We start from the raw sequence: 19,939 nt of genomic DNA, 5'->3' as shown, positions 1-19,939 counted from the left end.
GATCAGATTTACCACTAAAATCGGAATCTGACCTTAGAATGAAGTTGTAGGAGATACTGAGTTCTCCCTTCCATGCACTGACGCCTCTGCATGGTCTAATGACCATGTTTGGTTTGAGTTGGGGCTTTGCTGACATACTAGAAAATAAGTCAAGGAAGAATGGCCTAGCAGTTTAAACATACTCATCTTAGAACATAAACTCTGTTAGTTTAGAAGAGTGGATGGATGTGGGTAAAAAGAATACTTTGGACTGACAGCTGAGACGTAGAATGGTTTGCTCAGTGATTCCAACAGAACTCCACAAGTTAAATATTCTGCCCCCTTTAAAACACCAATGTGATGGAGATGGCTCTTTAAATCAGCTGTTCCTTCTTGAAGCTTTCCTGAGATGAAAATTATTCTTCCGAAAGAAGGGGATGAACACCTCCCTCGGTGTTACCTTAGTGTAGGCGCTTCTGCTAGATGAGCATGGGAGTATTCCTGCATCTGTGCAGGGCTGGGATAATTGCACCTGTAATGACTGTAAAGAAGAAGCCCTGAAGGTACGTGCGTCTTTTTTTTTTTTTTCACTAACTTGCAAGGTACTGAACAGTACCTATCACAGAGCCAGCTCTTCAGCCACAGCTTGCGGGTTACCTATACAATGAGTACAGCTATTTGGAAACAGTTACATATGCACTGGAGGTGCTCCATGAGATTTTTCCAACCATCATAGCATGTTGGTGTGAGGAAAAAATGGAATTATCAGCAGGCACAAGCTTTTTAAGTTTCTTAGGGTTTCTTTTGTTGTTGTTTTTGGGTTTTTTGTGTTTGTTTTTTGTTTGTTTTTTTAAATGAAGTGATTGTATAAGCTTTATTTAGCTGGCTCTGTTTAAGTACTTAGTTCCTTTGGGATCAAATGAACTGGTTCATTTAGGCCTCTTCACAAGTGTCGATAGTGTAACGCCTGTAAGCTTCAGCCACGCTGCAGTGAACTTATTAAATGTGTCTGCCATCTGCAGCCCAGTGTTCTAGATGATGCTTAGTACTGCAAACAAGTTGTGGAGTACGTGTGTTGCATTTTAAGGAGTTCATTTGCATAAAGGCTTGGTGTTTAAATAACTTGCGACATACAAATAGCAAGCCCAAACAGGGCCCACTGCAGCTGTTTGACACAGGCACGCAACTTTGTTCAAGATCCAGAATATATCGTACAAATGTAAAATATACAAGCTACTAAAAAACCCCAAAATTATTGAAGTCAACTTCTGTGGTTTTTAAATGACACATTAAAAAAAAGATCTGAAGTGTAAAACCTTACTTGGGCAACAAGCAGTCTTGCTTGGGCATTCACAGAAAGTTAATCAGGTAGGAAAAAACTATTGATTGCATGTATTAAGCAGGATGCAGTCTGATGTATGCCCAGTGGCAGTTCGGAAGGTCTTTAACTGCAAGACTATATTAATCAAATTCAAAGCAGCTGTGATAATAGATTGAATTTCAATCAAAATTAGTATGGCTTGGAACAAGGAGAAGCAGCGATAAAAAGCTAGAGGAGGAAAAAGGATTGTGAAGCAACAGCAAGGGAGTGTTTGACCACCAAACCAAGCATTCAGAGGCATGAGAGCTGTTCTTTCCTTCTTTTACTGATTACAGATAAAGGTATTACAGATAAAGAATATTTTCCCATGAAAATATTCTTGCAGATAGCTCAGACATAATTTTTTTTCCTGACATTTTGACTAAACCAGTATTTGTGTTACAAACATCTTAGGATGCCTTTTTTTTTTTTTTTTTTGAACAAAGATCAAGACTATTTTTAGAAAACACCTTAAAAATTCTGTTCTTTCAATTCTTTGTAAATAAAACAATGTGATTATGAGTGCAAATCAACCAAGATGATTTAATGCGCTCTAATATAGATATGTGCTGGTATTCCCTTGTGATTTGTGTGCTCAAAGGCAGGGCAGGTGCATGGCCAGGCACTGCACTGACAACCTGCTGTGGAGGTTAACGGGAACCGAGAATGAAATGTTGGTTTCCGAGAAGATGCTGCCCTACCACCTGCTGTTCCTTCCGCACTTATGCAGCTGGAGAAAATCTGTTTGTGCACCAACTCAGAGAATACGTGGTATGTGAAGGCATCAGGTAAGCTCCTGTTTATAACATAATGGCAGGACCCTAAAGAAAACTGAAAAGTAGCGCTTGAATGTATTTTCACCTAAAAGTGCCATCATGTAGTTAAGCAGCAGTAGCAAGGGTAGCTTTCCTGCTCCCTTGCCCTTAAGGTACTCTTCTACGGCTTCTTAACCTTTTCATCTAAAACTTGCAATAAATTTGTGACAAAGGCAGGCAATGGAAAATACAAAATTATGTTAAGATTTGTTGGTAGAATTCTCTGCCCTTATTCATCGGACTGACTGACCTTTGTCATGAGCCATTTTCCACTACTGGCATCTCTCTTCAGCGATGAACAAGAAGTATGAGGCAACATTTACAAGCATTTAAAAGGCTTAAAGTTCTTATGATTTTTATCACTTGGAGCTCTTCTAAAACTGTCCATGCTCTCTAAAATTATGATGATCTCCCTTCTCAGAATTGCATCAGCCTTGTTGTCTCCCAAGTTTGTCTGATTTCTGCGTTGCGCTGTAGTATCTCCCTCTGGAGCACACAGATCCTCAGAACAAGGGTGCGTCCAACCACTGCGACCTCCAGCTAGGAGGCTGAACGTACGGCAATGTTACTTTTGTTTGTTGGACTGCCGGTTTTAACCAGCAAAATACCTTGACTTACCACTATCACAGATCCATGGTTGGAAAAATGATTCCATAGCACGCTCTCCAAATTAGGAAGGAGCAGTACACAACTGATGGCTATACTGCAGCAAGTCTGTTCTAAATCTTGGGTTCTAAGCGAGTTACTGATAGTGAGGATGAAGCTTTGGCCATTCCAGACAGGCCACAAACTTTTTTCTTTTTTAACATACTGTAAAAAATTATAAGCTCTGTGGCACAAAAAAATGGTAAGATTCCCCAGATTCATTATTTAAAAAATAAAGAACAGGATCTGACTTGTGGTATCTACTACCCGATGCTGCAACTACAACTACTAAGCGCTTACCCTAAACCCTCATGACAGAGGCTACACTGCTGCTTTCGAGCACCACCTTTGCCACAATGGGTGACATTTTTAAAATGACACAATTGTAAGGAGTTTCTCAGAGTTTAAATACTGATTAATAGAACAAGTTGTGAGATAGAAACATGTTTTACAGACACAAAAATATACTGAAGCTATTCTTCAGGTGCTGCAAGCAAGAAAAGAACAGCAACAGAACTTTTTTTTTTTTTTTTTTAAATCAGAAACCTAATAGGGACCAGAATGGTAAGTACAAGAAAATGTTGTGGAGCAGTAATGAGCTTTCAAAACTGATGGCAATTCCTCGGGTTCCTCTTCAGGTGCAATGCCAACACAGCTTGTGTTACTAACAGGAAAGGGCAGGAAAGGGATTCTGTGTAAGGTGTACTTGGGTGAGTTGGGGGAGGAAGAGAAGCCAGAACTGTTCCAAACTCAGGTAACTGGTGGGTGTTTGAATGGCAGACTTCAAGCAACGTAACTGAGAGGGGGACAAGAGTGGAGAAACCGCTAGAAGGTGATGGTGGGTCAGGGATGCGAGATAGTGCGGTTCTAGGATTGGAAAGTAGGAATTAAGCAAAATATATTTTTAGGAATTTCCATAGGTATCCAGACTAATAAGCTAGTGAATCAAAATGTGGATGTGGTCAAGGAATACGGACAAAAGGCTGCAGCGCAAGGCCAGTCTGATAAGCCTAAAACTAGTTGGAAAAACTAACCTCATTCAAAACTGAGACAAGGGCACACGTTGCTGTGAGGCAGACAGGAGAAATTAGCGTGCTTGCTTTCCCGTATTCCCAACGCTTGTGCCGTGAGGCACAGGCCAACTGCTGCGTGATGGAAACTAATTGGTCTGTAATTGTCCATCATACAGAAACCTGAGGTCACTGCAACCCTTTTTCTGAGGCAGCTGGTGTCCTGTGCTGTAGGAACTCTGCCCAAGTACCAGAGTTAACCACTGGTGTAAGCGAGGTGGAAGACGGGCTCCGTGCTGGACAGATGAAGACTCTCTCTCAGGCTTTACTTTTTTCCTCCCTGTTCTTCTCCTCTCCCCCATCACCCCTCTTTCAGTACCTAATGGCTACGTGTTGTTAGCTAACTACATTCTGGTCCTGCAGAGACCTGTGTGTGCTGATTCTGAACTTATAACCTACGTTAAAGTAGATGTCAACTAGAACGACAGTCTTGAAAGACTTGCTGAGAATGATAATCTCTTTATACTTTTATACTTGTGACCAGCAAGACATACCTAGGAGTAGAGGAGAAAAAAGACAAGAGCTGAGTGTTGTTAATCACTAAAGGATCCCATATAGCTTTTAAAAAGCTACTATGAGGTGTGTCTATAGCAAGAGCTGAAATTAATTATTGAGAGGAGGACCTGACAAAAGCAATGAAGGTGGCGTCATTTGCCTTGCAAGATTTTTCTTAAGCCATAAGATGCTAAGTACCTTCTCAAAAGGCACAGCAGGGTAAAACCTCACAGAGAAGGACAAAGGGGAGCATTCAGTGCTGTGAGTACTTTCTAAAAGAGAAACCCTCAAGCCTTTCCTGTTGCCTGTGGAAAAGGTATGGGGTTTGGCTCTTCTGAACCTTTTGGTCTTTATCAGGACAAGGAGGTGGCTTCTGCTGGTCCCGGCCATCGGTGCCCCAGGCAGCATCAGGTGCCCCTGGAGCACGGGCAGCAGCTGCCCTCAGCCTCCCCTTGTCCTCCTGCTTTCCCCAGGCCACTGCTTCCCTGTCTGCCTGACTGCTGCACCCACCTTGCCTAACTGCCCTCTTGCACACCAAAACCTTGCTGCAGAACAAGGTAGCGGTTTTGTCCTTGTGGCAAGATGGCTAGCAAAAATAAAAACAAGTACCTCTGCAACATTTCTTTTGAAGGTGGGAGGGGGAAAAAAATGGCAGCTAGGAAATCACAGCTTTTTCATTTGAAAATCTGAAACTATCATTCTTCTAACCTCTCCCCTTCCTTCACCATTTTTAAATACGTTTTCCCAGTAGTGGAAGAATGGTGGCATTGCGTAGAAATAACAAAACACATGCACGTGTCTGAAGTTCCTGGGCCAGTGAGCCAAGACTTCTGCTGTCACAAGGCAGCCCTCAATAAAACCTAACAAAGCTCTGGTTTTGGAACTACTCTATCTTTATCTCCTTAATAAAGATACTTTGTCTTTATCCCCCCTTGATGTCTATTCATCAAGTTAGCCTGACATCAAATTTAGTCCAGCAGCTTAGCAGATGGAAGTCATTTAAAAAAATTCAAGAGCAAAGAAATCAGCATTTTGATTAGAAGAGTCCACTGTGTGATGAGAGCCAAAGTGCATTCAGTCCCCTACACCCCACAAGACAAAACTAGTTAGTTGTGTATTTGGTAGTTATCTGTGATAGCAGCAGGTAAAGTAACGAAGCACGAGAATGTTTCCAGTAAGTCATACACCTTATGCTTACTCACAATTCAAAGAGAACAAAAATAATGAAAACATAAATCATAGCTGAAGGCAGAAGGCATGAATGGCAGAAAGCCGTATCCAAAGCTGTATCAAGTGGTATAAACAGGCTCTGCTCCTAGATTCAACAATAGGGTTTATTGCGGTGGCTTTGGCCAGACCTTCATCTCATTATAAACATCCCAGGTCTCACAGCTGCACCAATTTGAAAACAAAAGCTGAATCAAGTTGTGATGTTGTTCACTCTTCCAACACAGGCTAGGACCAATACTAACCATCAAAAGAAATTAAAATATTGAGACAAACCCGACTTTGGTGATTTGGACTATTTCAAGGTGGTGTCCAGCACATATTTAGCTCAAGTAATGGTATTAAGTACGCTCCTGATTCAGCTTCACATTCAAGTTAAACATAACTCTGAGCACGCTTGCTTTCACAAACGAGCCTCAAAACCAAGTTCTGTTAAGATTTTGGGCTGCTGCTTATTTTAGCAAAAATAGCCTTTGTTGGCCTAGGTTTCCCCCCCCTCTTCCATGCTTTACTTTCAGCAACCGTATGATTTGTACAAAAACCCGTTACAAAAATATGCAAAGTACAAATTACATATAAAACCCCACCGCATACTAGTTTAGATAGTCCTACTGAAGATAGTTTTCCAGTGAATTAAGGTTTATCTGAAACCATCAGAGAACGTCAGTGAGTGCAGAATTTAGATCAGGTCTGTCACGAAAGGTACAGGGCTGGAAACCCTGTTGAGTCTGTTAGAACTCCTTTAAGCAGCATTCCACTTAACCCCCTTCCAATCCAGCAGTTCAGACCGTGTCAGGGAGAATGCTCACAGAAGATGGGAAGCAAAATATTATTCGTACAACACGCTGTGATGACACAATCCAAAACCCATTTAATTAAAGACACCGTTCGCTTTGTGCGCTTTGCACCTGGCCCTCAGCAGCCATTAATTATATATGGCCATGGGTAGTGAGACATCAGATTTTCCATTTTTCCTCCCTTTAAATCATCAACAACAGAAGACTTTCCCTTCACAATGTGACTCTGAGCATTTTGTGCATATTTTATAGCAAACATCAGAAGGATTACCAAACCAACTGGTCAGATTAATAATATTCTTAGTGGTGTATTACAAAAGAAATGTGCAAGAGTTCCTCCTAGCTCAAACTGCAATACTTAGCATTAATGAAAATATTTGCATAAAGCACATTCTAATAATTTTGCCATTTTCCAGTTAAGACAGGATATCAGGAAACCTTAAGGCGAAACATTTCCTTCTCTGCAAAACAGGCTCTTAACAGTTTCTTCCTAACACAATGCTCACACAACAGCATATTGTCCATTTAAAAAAATATTTAATGCTGCCAAAAAGTATAAAAATACAATAAGAATGGCAGTACAAAACAAAATATTTCCTAATTTATTTCTTTTACATCTTTCTACATTAATACAGGCATTATAAAAACACAAGATGGCAAATTATTTTGTTTTGCAAAGTAGCACACTGCTGGTGGTCTTCATCCCCTCGATGCAGTTTACGCTGTAAACAGATAACTGAGGTCTTCTTGGTACTTAACAGACCTCACTTTTTGTTCCCGAAGAGGGGGTCATGTCTTGCTTTGCATGTCAATAATTTGCAGTTTATAGCTGCAGAATATTCACAAGTCTTGAAGGCTTAGGTGTCGGTCAGTCTCGGCCTGCGACATACAATGCAGAAGAAAAGTCACCGATTCAGTACACAGTACGGAGAGAAAAAAAAAGAAAGAAAGAAAGAAATAAGAACAGACAGCGGGTTTGCAACTCACTATCAACACCAAACAGCTTCTCATGCATTCCCTGTAGCAACTACCGACTATTGTTTGCCTGTCGCAAGCACTCTTGGAAAGCCGCTGCTTTTCCAGAAGGTTATTTCCACATTACAGCGCGAGGCACATACTTGCTGGAGAGCTTCAAGTATAGGCCTCAGTCCAGCAAACCACGTACTCGTGCGTTTAACCACAAGCACTGCAGAAGTCTTCGTGGGCCTCAGTGGGACTGCAGAAGGCTGCACCTCAAAACGCTAACGTCACCCCTCACGGCTTTACAGGCCAGACCTGGCACAGCGGCACACAAATAAGTGTTTCTAGGCAAAGGTTTCTTATAGGGAGGAAGACATCCCAAGACTGGACGTTTTGTTCCTGGGGAAGGTAAGGCTCTGCTCTGAGCCAAGGAACACAGAAAAAGACCTGGGTGTTTACAGCACCAAATATCCAAGCTACTACAAGTAAAACGCTTCTAAGTTCTGCGAGCGCTACACTGATTCATAAAGCAGCTTTCTTTGATCGGTTAAGACACATTAAAAAAATCCTTCCAAGTATTTATCCTTCCAATTCAAATAAAGACTCAGACAGAGATGCAATTTTGAACACATTTATTTTTCGTACATAAAAAAGAAAGACTGACCTAAAACTTTGGGGGAAAACAAAAAAGCCCAGGAAGACTAATGTGTGTTACGTCAGCTTTGCAAATTTTGTCCTCTGACTTAAGCCACTTGGCCATGCAGAAGACTTCCTCTTTTGTCATCGTTAATTTACTTTCTCGTGCAGTCCTCAAGTGTCTCAGGTTTAACTATAATGCCAAACAGCAAACTAAATATTTGGTTAACATTCATTAAACTTAAAGCTATCCAGGCTTTTTAACTGCCTGCACAATCCAATCACGCATACATACATACACATTTACATCTCTTCCCTTTTCAGTGAGATATAAACTGACGTCAGTAAACCATTTTACTCAAGGTTTAACAGAATAAGCTGTTTCATCTTGCAACACCTTACTTCCATAAAATAAATCTGTAATTTTTTTTCAAAGCACTATTTCATGCTGAACTCAGTTATTTTACTTCATACATTTCAACAAAAATACAGACATACCGTCACTCTAACTGGACTGTCCCTGCACCAAGAACATAAACAGAAAACCTAAAGGATTAATTCCGAATTTGCAAACCCATTGCCATGGAGGTTCACATTTGTTAGCAATTATTTTTTTTTTTAACAAAAACATGCACAATTCGTACACAAGTGTTCATCTGAGAGTCAAACATTGTTCAATCAAATTCAAAGTCAAGTATGCATCCATTATTTTGACTGATGTATTCCCAGAACAGAGGGAAAAACCCACCACAGTAACACTTTGAATCGAGTGCAATAGCACTTTAGAAGCAGCACAGGACCCGCCAGCAGCTTGCCAGAAACGGGGGGGAGGGGGAGGCAGGAGAGGGGTCAGAAAGCACGTCCTTCATTTTTACTCTTTCTTTAAGCATTTCCTCCCATAGAGGTTACTTGGATTGACAGTTCTTAATTATGGGTCATATTGGTCCTATTTAATATCCAAATTGTGCAAAACTGCTGCAAGTTTAAATCCTACAAAATAACAAAGTATCACAAGGGCTCAATTTGCAGTAAAGAAAATAAGCCTCCCCCAGATTTTGGGTTTTAAGGATTACTGACGGACCACAAAGTAAAGTTTTATCAAAATTATGTCCTGGAATATACTAAGGAATCTAATGTTTAATTTCCCTTCTACACCCATATTGTCATTGACAATTCACTGTACAAAACAGTTTTGTCCAAGACTTGTATTGGTTCATGGTCCTTAAATTATTAACAGTTAAGACTCTCGATATACTTACAATCATGTAACCAAACCAAATTTTTTACAGATCAACTGTTGAACGTGGAAGTCCTGCTTTATTGCATCAAGAAGGTAACAGAGCATGAGATGATGTAAAGTGGCCCCTCCCGCCCTGCCCCACCCAGAAAAGAGGAATGCCTGCTTAGGATTGAGAGAACAAAAAAAGCCAGGATTTAGAAGATGGAATCAGGAAAAAATTCAAACGACAACTTGACAGACACAGTTAGAGCTGAGTGTCTGTAGGGTACTGGTGGCCCAGGAAACCCTTGTTATGCAAACAGAAAAGCGGTAAGTGACAGCATGATTTCAGTGAAGGGTTCACCTGCGCTTTTTCCTTAGCTGCTTTTAAGTATTTAGAATAAAATCTGGAATATTTCTGTTATAAAAGCATTTAATTACATTCCACATGTTTTTCCATAACGAAAGTATCTTTTATAAGGCACATACATTTACACCTACTATCAGTTATAGCTGATACTGAAAAACCTGTCTTCCCAATTTAAAGAAAAAAAAAAAAGAATCTTTTACCAAGCCTCTTGTTGGCTGAAAAGAGTTACTGTGGTTGTAATAATTATGAAATGTCTTAAAATACATAAGCTGCCTGCCTAGACTGTGTCAGAGCAATCAGTAAGTTACTTTGCTGTTAGAGCTGCATAGCTGGTTAGTAATGCCACAGGACAAATTCTCTTGTTTTACTGACACACAATATCCCAAACACAGAACTGTATGTTCTAAGAAACTACGCTTGTTTTCCTATCTGGACCCTTAAACGTTTGTTTACTATATAAACAGCATGGTCCAAAATAGTATTAGCTATTGTGAAATGAGAATTACAAAAAGTAAACTCAACTTAGCTTTGCGTAGTAAATGTCAGACTATTTGGGCCTCGTGCCTGGTATGTTACTACTAAGCTTGAACATACTGGAAACCTTTCAAGTTAATTCCTTTGGATAGAGAGCAAAGGCTCTTTTAGTATTTTTCAGCAGTAAACACAAGAAATGCTTTACAAAAGGACAAAAGGAAGAAGAAAAAAAAAAAAAAAAAGACAAACGCCCATACCCAATGGAAAACACCCAAGCTAGGAAAACAGAGGGAGAAAACACAACTTCTCTGAAGTCACTCAACAAGGCAATGCTCAAATAAATAAAATCCAGGTTTCAAAGTGCAGTCCAATACTAAAAATTATTGGGTCTCAACTTGAATGACAGCAAGCTACATACAGCCGCGTACAATCTCTGTATTCAAAGAGAATTTAAAGGACGGCAAGTGATTTGTGTTGAATTACTACTTAGAAAGTGTTATTGTCCAACTAATGGGAAGGGAGTGCTCAATAATTTTCAAGTGACTGTAGGTATTCCCAAAATACTAGTCACTGGGTGTTTTAAGTCATGTCTCCTTAATACAGTGCTGGGGAAGCTGAAAAGCAATTCCAGACAGTGTGAGTGTATGGAAGCAGCCCATACAGCTGAACATACTGGGTACAGGAGAATACTAACATTTGTTTTCTGTTACAACCACCCTTGAAGCCCAACTACAGTTTCCTTTGATGTGTGCTTTCTATACCTATTACTGATGAATTAATTTTATTCTTCCTAGCAATTAAAATCTATAGACACACAAAACATTATGTTTCACATTTAATGGAATGTCAGAACTTTTAACAACGTTGGCCTTCAAACAGTAGTTGAAGTCTGAATACATGAATCAACTTAACAGTATGCTTTTCAGTGGGGGCTAAGTTCTCAAAAGCCTTTAAAAAAAAAAAACAAACAAACAAATTTCCGAGCCTCACTTAAATAATGAAAACTAAAAAAAAAAAATAAATAAGGAATGCAAATTAACAGAGTAGAAGTTGGTAAGTGCTTCATCAGACCCCTAGCTGCTCATATCATAAATTTGAGAGTCAAAATATGGGGAATGGTTGCACTATTACTTTCATGCACAAATTATAATTACATTTAGTTTCAAAATCAATTTCTTTTTGGTCAGAAATTTGTACAAACTGAGCTTTTAAAAGTACAGTGAACTACAAAAAGATTAAATATGCAATTATAAAATATATTTATCCTAGGTCATAAGAATATAAAATGTTTATGTTCATGTCACTAGTACATTACACATTACACACATTTAAGGGTAACTTCTTTGCATTAATAATGTAAATGATACAACACTGTTTATTGCTTATGTCAGGCATGTAAATTTAAATCCAGACAGCCTTCAGTAGCTAAACCTGTGGTTCAGGGTTTGCTTAAGATCCGGTAGAACACCATTTTAAAAAGTGTATAAACAGTTGCAGTACGTTTGTACCTGCTCATATAAACAAAATAACACCAACTCTGTTGGGGGACAGCAGTTTGTTTTTATAAGTACCTGCAGTAGAAAGTCCTGAGATGTTGACATGAGATCAAGTTTACAACACTTCTCTATTGTATGTAACGGTCTGCACCCATTCCAGGTGTAAGGAGTTTACTGCTTAAAGTCACACCCCTAATCATTAACTTGCAGCAAACTTAGCTGCTGGAGTAGACAGGCTTACTGGTTACTTACAAGGAATGTTTCTTGAAAATACATTTTCCAGCAAGAATAAGCGCCAACTAAAATCAGTGTACCAAACCCAATCTTAGTGAGAATAGGTTTCCAATATAACCACCTTTTTCTTTTTCTTTCAGTCTCATTTAGCTTCTGCTTCATCTGCTGCAGCTTCTGTGCTGTGTTAGCTTTTCTATCCTCTCGCAGTCGTTTTCGGACAGTACTTAAAGAGATAAAAAAAAAGGTGAATCTTAAATTGTAGAACAGGAGAAAAAGGCTATTAAAATATTAAAACGAACCTCTTCCCAACACACTCCCAACATTTAATCAACCCACCAGTAGCATATGACAGCAGTAAATAAAATCTAAACCAAGCAATCTTTATTCTGTTTTAACAATCTTGATGTGGACAGTTTCAGGTCAGTGGAGCCCCGTGAAGGAAGTAAATGACATATGTAAAGATTAAGTGCTGCCTGACCTACATGTTAAACGGGGTACAGAATCAGCTTAATTATCTGAGCTTAGTCATTCACTCCCATCAGTGCCCCATTCAGTGGCTGAGATTTTTTTAAGATGGGGGCTGCTTTTGTATGCAATGTCAGGTACTACGTGCAAACATTCATAGTATTTAAGCGTGTGTCTCCACTGCAGAGTACACACTAGCCTCACCGATAGATTGCTCCTAACCTACTTGTGCCTGCATGCAAACTTAATAGTACTCATCTTAGGCTGTAAACCAAATCTTGATCAAGGACACAGGCTAAAAGTCAGTTGTGTGTTGCTACACTATCAGGGCCACCTTGTAACTCTTGTCTCCAGAAGTATCCTCACAATCCCTAAGAAAGCATAACTGACACAAAAAATGGCTTTGATTGTCCAAGTCCTAGCACACAAACACCACACACCCACCCTCTCCCTCCTGCTTGTGAGGGGCTCCTTCAAACATCCACAGAATCACTGTGGTTCACTCTCAAAACACTCATAAAGACATGGAAAGATAAACTCATTGGGGCATTCAGAGTAAGCTATCTGTTATTTCAGAATTCCAGTCTATCTACACTGAATGGCTGCATCTCCTCTCAGACTGCAGCCCTGTGGAACAGCCACTGCCACCTCCCCTCCTGCACTGCACAGCTCGGCACAACCCAGTCCGGTTCCTGGCGCTCTGGCTATGGATCCACACGCTACCCTTGCTGGGCAGGCCCAAATGACACAGTGCCTCAAGGCACAGCAATTTGGATGGCAATTCCCAGTGCAGCAGCTCACAGCTGAGGCATTACTACTCATGAGGCAGAGAAACTTGAGAGAGAGAGACAAATTCACATGCCGCAGCTAAACCACAGGAGTCTATTCACAGTGATAGATCTAACATGAGTGGAGGGTAACATATGGCTGCAATGATACAATTGCAATCATATAGAAAGCAGTAGGTGAAAAAAACCTTTGTGCTTCTGACGTATCATGTATTTTTACAAACACAAGTTAGCATTGTATTTAAAAATCAGTATTGAATTATTCTGGGCACTTTTAGGACCTAATTCACACTGCACAACAGAGTTCACAGGCAGTCTGTAGGAAAATGCTTTCAAGCATGAGGTTTAGCTGCTTCAATTAGAGGCAATCATTTTTCTTCTTTTGACCTTTAAACAATAAGGGCTTATTACAAGGAATAACTGAAGTTGTATTTAAAAAAAATAATTAAATCAGTCAGTCAAATACCACCTGTCCTTTTGCTCTACTGAAAAAAGATATTGAAGGTTTCTTATAAGAAAAGCATACAATAATTCAGCCTCTCAAGATAGTGTCTCTGCCTTCTAAACAGTTTCCTCATTTTGCCTACCTTTCAATGTTTCCATCTGTGATATCTTGAACTCTAGTGGACAGGTCAGTATTGTTTTTCTCCATTTGATCTTTATTCTCCAAGCCTATGCTGTTCCCATTGTACTTCTCTGTGGTTATTTTGGTTGGATGTGGAGGAGACTGCTCAGAACTTGGCGCTTGGTCCTCCTTAGAGAGCTCCTTCCACCGTTTCTGCAAACAAGGAGAACATTATTTCAAACATTCCTCTAACACTGAAAGCCCTCTTTGCCCAAGATGTCTTCCCACAGCAAAGTCACACAAGTAGACTAAAGGAACTACTAGATCAAAAAAAAAAAAAAGATAACAATTGCTACATGAAGAAATAAGGTTAGATGAAGATGCACCTTCTCCATCCCTTTTTGTATTTCTCCAGGATGATGCTACTATGAAGATATGAGGCCACTGACTTTGGGGTTTGTATTGTCCACAGCAGCTCCACAACAAAAAAGAAACTTGTCTTGCATAGTCCTGCACTGTTCAGCACTTTCCATCTCCCTCTACAGGCCTACGCTGTGCTGTTACCTATCATGGCTCCAAAATGTAGTAGGACCAAGAACTGCCTAAAAAGAACTTGAGAAATTTGCAACCCCAAGAAAAAAAAAAAAAATCTACGCCAAAGCTATGGTCTACTATTTCACCTAGTGGTCCATGAGCCCAGAGAACTCCTGCACCATAAACCAGATATTCACCTGGTTTTGAGAATTAATCTGAAATGAGATGGAAGAAAAAAAAAAAAAAGAAAAGAGAACAGAAGTAAAACTGGTTTGCTAGATCTCTGTCCTAATGGGTAACTGTCCTAATGATGAATAGTCTGAAGGCTTTCTTGCAACAAAGTTTCATGCAGGAAAAAACCCTAGAAAGGTAACAGGGAGGAAAAGAATCACCCCTGAAAGGCAAACAGTTCTTTTATTGCACAAATTGGCCAGCCTGAAGAGATATAGAATACCCTGGGGAGGAGAGAGGGGGATATCGGATATCAGTTCCTTCTAAATATTTATGGTAAGAAACATGAACTGAAAATTGACTCTTCACAAAATAAGTGTTAGATTCTTGTCTGTTGAATGAATTCAAGCCTGCTGGTCTAAACTAAGTACCAAACTCAAAGACTGAAGCCAAAAAAAAATTCCAGCTACTTATAAATTAACTGCTGGCAGAATGAGCTTTAACAATAATCAGATTCCTCCATTACAGAGGAGGATCCAGTATAGATCTGAGATTCACAAAGGGAGTCTTCATGGACAAGAGACTTCACTCCCAAAGTTTTTTTGTTTTGTCTTAAACAAAAAATAACCCCCAAAAGAAACAGCCACTAACAAATGGAAATCCACTTCGCAGCTCCATCTTACTGTCACAGAAAAAGGCCTTTTGGAAGACATGGTTGTGTCCATGACAGACTTGCTGGCTAAAATAAATACCGATTCCATCTGGAGTGATAAGTCACACAGGAAGAACTGAAATCAGAGACAATTTTACTACTCTTGTAACACAGAAGGAATTTCCCACCAAGAACTCAATTTTAAACATGTAATAATGATAGCTCATATGCTGGTAATTCTAATTTTAAAATATCTATGACAAGACTACATGAATGGCAGGACTGGTAAAATAAGGTACAACTTGGAGCAGGCAGACAAGGAGGACTGTGTTGCTAAATTACCTTTGCCATTTTATGATAGCACCAAAAAAGAACAACAAAAATATATCTCAGGAACTGAAGTACTACACTGTGTCTTGTGAAATTATGTCTGGAAGAAACAAAGAAGTGATGAAGTTTGATTTAAGAAATACAATTGTCCTTGAAATTATAACCAAAATGCCTGTGTAGGGGAGCTAAAACTTAGGGCCTGTATTGCCTCTTGGAATGAATGGACACAAGTGAAAGGCACATTAAGATGTGCAGTTGACAGAATCAGGTGACCGTCAGATGCAGTTTTTGGACTCACAAGTTTCAGTACACAATTATAGTATTCTTGTTCTCTGTCTGCAAAACACGTACACGGATCTAAGGAATTCAATCTTCTTTGTCCTTTCAAAGCCACAAATTTGTTTTCCAGAGACCACTCGTTTCAACAGATTTTTCTGAAAGAGCGATGGTACGTTATTCTACTATGTTGTTGAAGCAATATTAACTTACCTTTAATACAAAGGAATTTTATACAAATGAAAGCTTCAACCTTGCTCCACCTCACCCATTTTATATAGTGCAGTGCTGTAGTATAGTTAGGAAGCAAGTAATTGCTTCAGTTACAGAAACATGCAGCAGCACACCAACCACGCGCCTCTGCAGGGCTTCAGGGCAACCCAGGTGAGTGTATGATCCTTCCTTTCGGTCACAGGTGGAAATCCCATCGGTGCTAAATGAGGGGAAGAGACTCCTCACCCCCCTGAAATAAGAGTTGCAGTTGCAGCCCCTAGCTGTAAGCAAGTAAAGGCTCAAGTATACGTTGTGTTTGTCTGCACACAATTTACTGACTTCCGAAATCCATGGAGACATCAGAGATGAACATTTAGGTAAAGTTACATTAGAGAAGCATTCAATGACTTCATGCCTTCCCCATCACTAGCAGAGAGGAGTAAACAGTGCTCACACTCTGGACAGTACAACTGTTCCACATGGGGGAAAAAAAAAAAATGATCTAGCTGACCTTGAAAGGAGAAATACTCCTATTAAGTACTGCCAATTGATTTTCTGCACATGACCCTGAGGCCTAAAGAGAAAAAAAACAGGACAACTGCCTGCACTGCACAAAAGACTGGTTTAAGAAATATCATCTGAACAATCATAACAAGAAAAAGAAAACAAGAACAAATGAGAAGTGTGCCTTCTTCGGCATTCTTTTAGCATGAAGAAATAACACACTTGAACCTGACAAGCAGTATTCTAAGTTTTAATGCTCCCTTGTGCCCAGAAACAAGAAATCCGGTGATTTAGATGGGTAAAAGTGCGGAAATCAGAGCTACTCACGGTTTGGCGCATGGCTTTTTAAAAAACAAAGCAGAGAAATTAGTAGAGAGAATACCCTCATACCACTGGAAATAGCTTCCAGAAAATAAAGAGGCTAAATTGCTGTTAGTGTTAGGATGAATCATGAAGTCTTCAACCCATATGGTGCAGGTGTCAGACTAGCAGCATACTACCCAGGTGTTGATCAGCAGTTGTGCAAAATTAGTTCTTTATTTACATAGCAAGTCAAGAAACATGTCAAAAAAGAATCTGACAACTAGCAGAACCACAGAAAAGAGGAAATGTGTTTCAGCTTATCTGCTTCATTCATGATTTTAAGAAAGCAACAAAATAAAAAAGCCCTACCATATGAAAGCAGAATTAAGCCTGTCTCACAGCCTCTTCTCCCAGTCCTCCCTCCCATCTAGCCCCAGACATTTAAAAGAACTGTAGCTACTGTTACGTCTGCAAGCCACATTGATAAAATAGTGAGATTTGGTAATGTGTTTGCCCCAAAACTCATTATATTTGGCCAGCTTCTACTAACTGTAACACCAATTTTAAAGGATATGGGAAAAAAAAAATAAGAAAAAGAAAAGCAACTTCACTAATAAATGTGATCTATAGCATCAGGCAACAGAAAATAGGAAAATACAGAACAAAGATCAAGAAATCCTTAAAAGATCCTTGCTACGTTTTCAAAATGATAATGGGCATTACTTCTCCTTTTCAGTATTGAAGAGATCAATTTAACTTAAAAAAACCCCACATTTGTACAGACAAATTATTTTTATATTTTATCTAAGAGGAGACAAATACATAGGATTAAAAGTTTATCTGATAGAAGGGGCTGATCAGATACCCTCTAATACTTTCTAGGCAGCTATTGAAAAAGACAAATTATTTAAACCTCACAAAGTCACATGTTTTAAAATAGTTCAGAGCTCATTTTTAACTACTGTTAGCAGTCTATTGTTTATGGTTAAATACACGGAACTAAACATTTACCTGTATAGTTGAATCCCCCATTATAAATTTTGCTCCTTCTATTACAGCCATGTATGAAAATCTTAGTTGATCGGGAGTTTGAATAAGTCCCATTCGATATTTTCTCATATCCAGTAATACCTTCTTAATATCTACAGAAAATGGGTCTTTTTTTTCCATCTGTAAAGAAAGTTACATCACGAGTGTCATTGCAATTCATAAAGAGAGGCAACATATAAAAAGTAATTCCAAGTATAAGTTAGTCATGAAATTCTATGTAAAAATTAATTTCTTCATGTTATGTTTCTATTAGTTATATATGAAATTAACATCTCAAATGATTTCTAAATTGTTTTTACAGGAAAAAAAGCAAATCATCTAATGAAAGCTTATTATGAACAAATCAATGATCATGTATTGACAAAATAAATCAGTACCCTAATACTAAGTCTTAAAATTAAGAAATTTAGATAGGCTGGATTTTATTTAGGCATGTATTTGTACTTTGAAATAGGACTGTAAGAATCAGAACTGCTAAGCAGTATTTTCTACTGCTCCTAAATGGAACAGCAATTTGGAATGACTGAACGTGACAGAAGTTTCCTTATTTAAAGCAGAATCCCTGATCCAAGCAATGCACACACTTGTCCCCACACTACATTCATGGGGTGTTTCTAACCACAGCTCTGCACTTCTCACAGTGTTCACTTTACTTGGTGTAATATTAAAGTATACTTGCATCAAAACATACACCTGTGTTTTTCAAAACGCAGAAAAAAATAAAACCTGAAGAAAAAATTAAAAATAAGTTCAGAAGTCCTAACCAAACCATGAGACAATTGTCTTATAATTTAAATCCTATTTCACCTAACATTGTGCTGTACTTCATACTATTACCAAGCACAGTCAAAAAGAAAAAGCCTGTATCAGGACTTTAGAATCCAATAAAAATTCAAAGAGATTTTAAATATTATTTAACATTTAAGGTTCACTCAAGTAATGAGCAATTATAGACACAGCAGTTCATTAAGAAAAAAATCTAGTCATTCATGTGGTACTGCAACTGGCTACCAAGGCCCACCTCCCAGAGGGCTGCATAGCTAGGGAAATCCTGCACCATCCTCAGTTACACACTGCAGGAGATCCAGGGGAACGCCTGAGTTCTCATCATAGTTCAGATACCAATTTTCTGCAACCTTAAGAAAAGGGGCCTGTCAGTCCTGTGAGATATTCCATGTTTAGAGAAAAACATTTATATATTCAGTTGCCTCAATATATATTCACAAGCCTAACTTTAAGCTCATATTAAAAAACAAAAAAAAAACCCAACCCCAAAACAAAACAACAAACCAACATAAAACCAACCTCAATCTTTTCTAAGCACATCTTATATACAAGGAAAAGAATGCTTACTATTTACTTTCCAGGAACCTTTGAAAATGTGTAATGTACTTCAAGATGGATTTGTAAATGTATTTCGAGTTGTGTTTTTAAACCATCAAAATATGTGAAGAAAATAAAGTATTAGTTAAAGGTTTCACTGGCATGCTATTAACTTAAATGCTTTTAAAGCCTTCTGACCAAAAAGCCCATATTGGGAAGGGAGGCAGTGTGTCAGGAGAAGGAAAAGGGTGACAGAGAAAATGACCAAACACTTACTAGAACAAGACAAGTGTCTACTAAAGAAAACGTGCCGGAACGTCCTATCCCCGCACTGCAGTGAACTACTGCAGGTCCATGTTCAGGACTTAGTGAACCAGACTCTCTGACTTTAAACAGGAAGTTCAGGAATGAAGCTGGAGATTCAGGAACTCCGAAGTCTGGCCATGTCGTATAATGAAAATGAAAGATCATCCTGGACTCACCACTCTAGAATTAAAAAACAAAATAACCAATACAACTAGAAAGTATTCTACTTTCCTTTAGTTAGCACACATTTCCCAATCTAAATAAATAGCTATTTTCTATTTTAAACCTCCCATTTAGAAAACAATCCAATAACTTGCTTCAAGTTGGATGACAACCAACAGTGCAACCTGAAGCAGTTTTTCATCCAAGTTGGTAGTTTTCCCCTTTGCAATTATTACCATACACATTTTTTCTTCTTCTCAAACTTCCAATATTATATTTGGTTTGCTTTTCTACTTGCTCACAAATATTCTTCTTTTTCTGCCATTAACGCAGCTTAATGGCTGACAGCAGTCACTAGACTGCTAGCATTAATATGACTGAAAAAAATGCCCATCAGCGTTATAAACACTCTCCACTCTTGCTCAGAGCAATTTTTAGTATCAAGAGGTATTGGGATCCCCTTTATACTAACCACACTACTGAAAGGAACAGAAAGCTTTATGGAAAAGGCCTAGAAGAA

The 19,939-nt window shown here is 38.9% G+C and overlaps 1 protein-coding gene across 4 annotated transcripts in view; it reads right to left on the bottom strand.

Moving 5' to 3' along the window:
- Nucleotides 1-6,961: 6,961 nt before the first annotated feature.
- The window catches only part of PTPN2 (protein tyrosine phosphatase non-receptor type 2), a 33,042-nt gene continuing 20,064 nt past the window's right edge, over nt 6,962-19,939 (bottom strand). Inside the window, exons 6-10 of one of the 4 annotated variants that reach the window (XM_082498911.1) lie at nt 19,228-19,437; nt 17,590-17,748; nt 13,618-13,808; nt 11,796-12,000; nt 6,962-7,267 (exon numbers count right to left, since the gene is read on the bottom strand). In XM_082498911.1, the coding sequence (XP_082355037.1) occupies nt 7,229-7,267; nt 11,796-12,000; nt 13,618-13,808; nt 17,590-17,748; nt 19,228-19,437 (804 nt within the window). In that variant the 3' untranslated portion in view covers nt 6,962-7,228. Of the gene's footprint in view, nt 7,268-9,524; nt 10,190-11,795; nt 12,001-13,617; nt 13,809-17,589; nt 17,749-19,227; nt 19,438-19,939 lie in introns of those variants that run through there. The other 3 variants (XM_082498912.1, XM_082498913.1, XM_082498914.1) reach the window with 3 other exon arrangements.

This window comes from Vanellus vanellus (genome assembly GCF_965231255.1).
Source record: "Vanellus vanellus genome assembly, chromosome: 2".
Classification (NCBI taxonomy): Eukaryota; Metazoa; Chordata; class Aves; order Charadriiformes; family Charadriidae; genus Vanellus; species Vanellus vanellus.
This window is presented reverse-complemented; position numbering and strand designations above follow the sequence as displayed.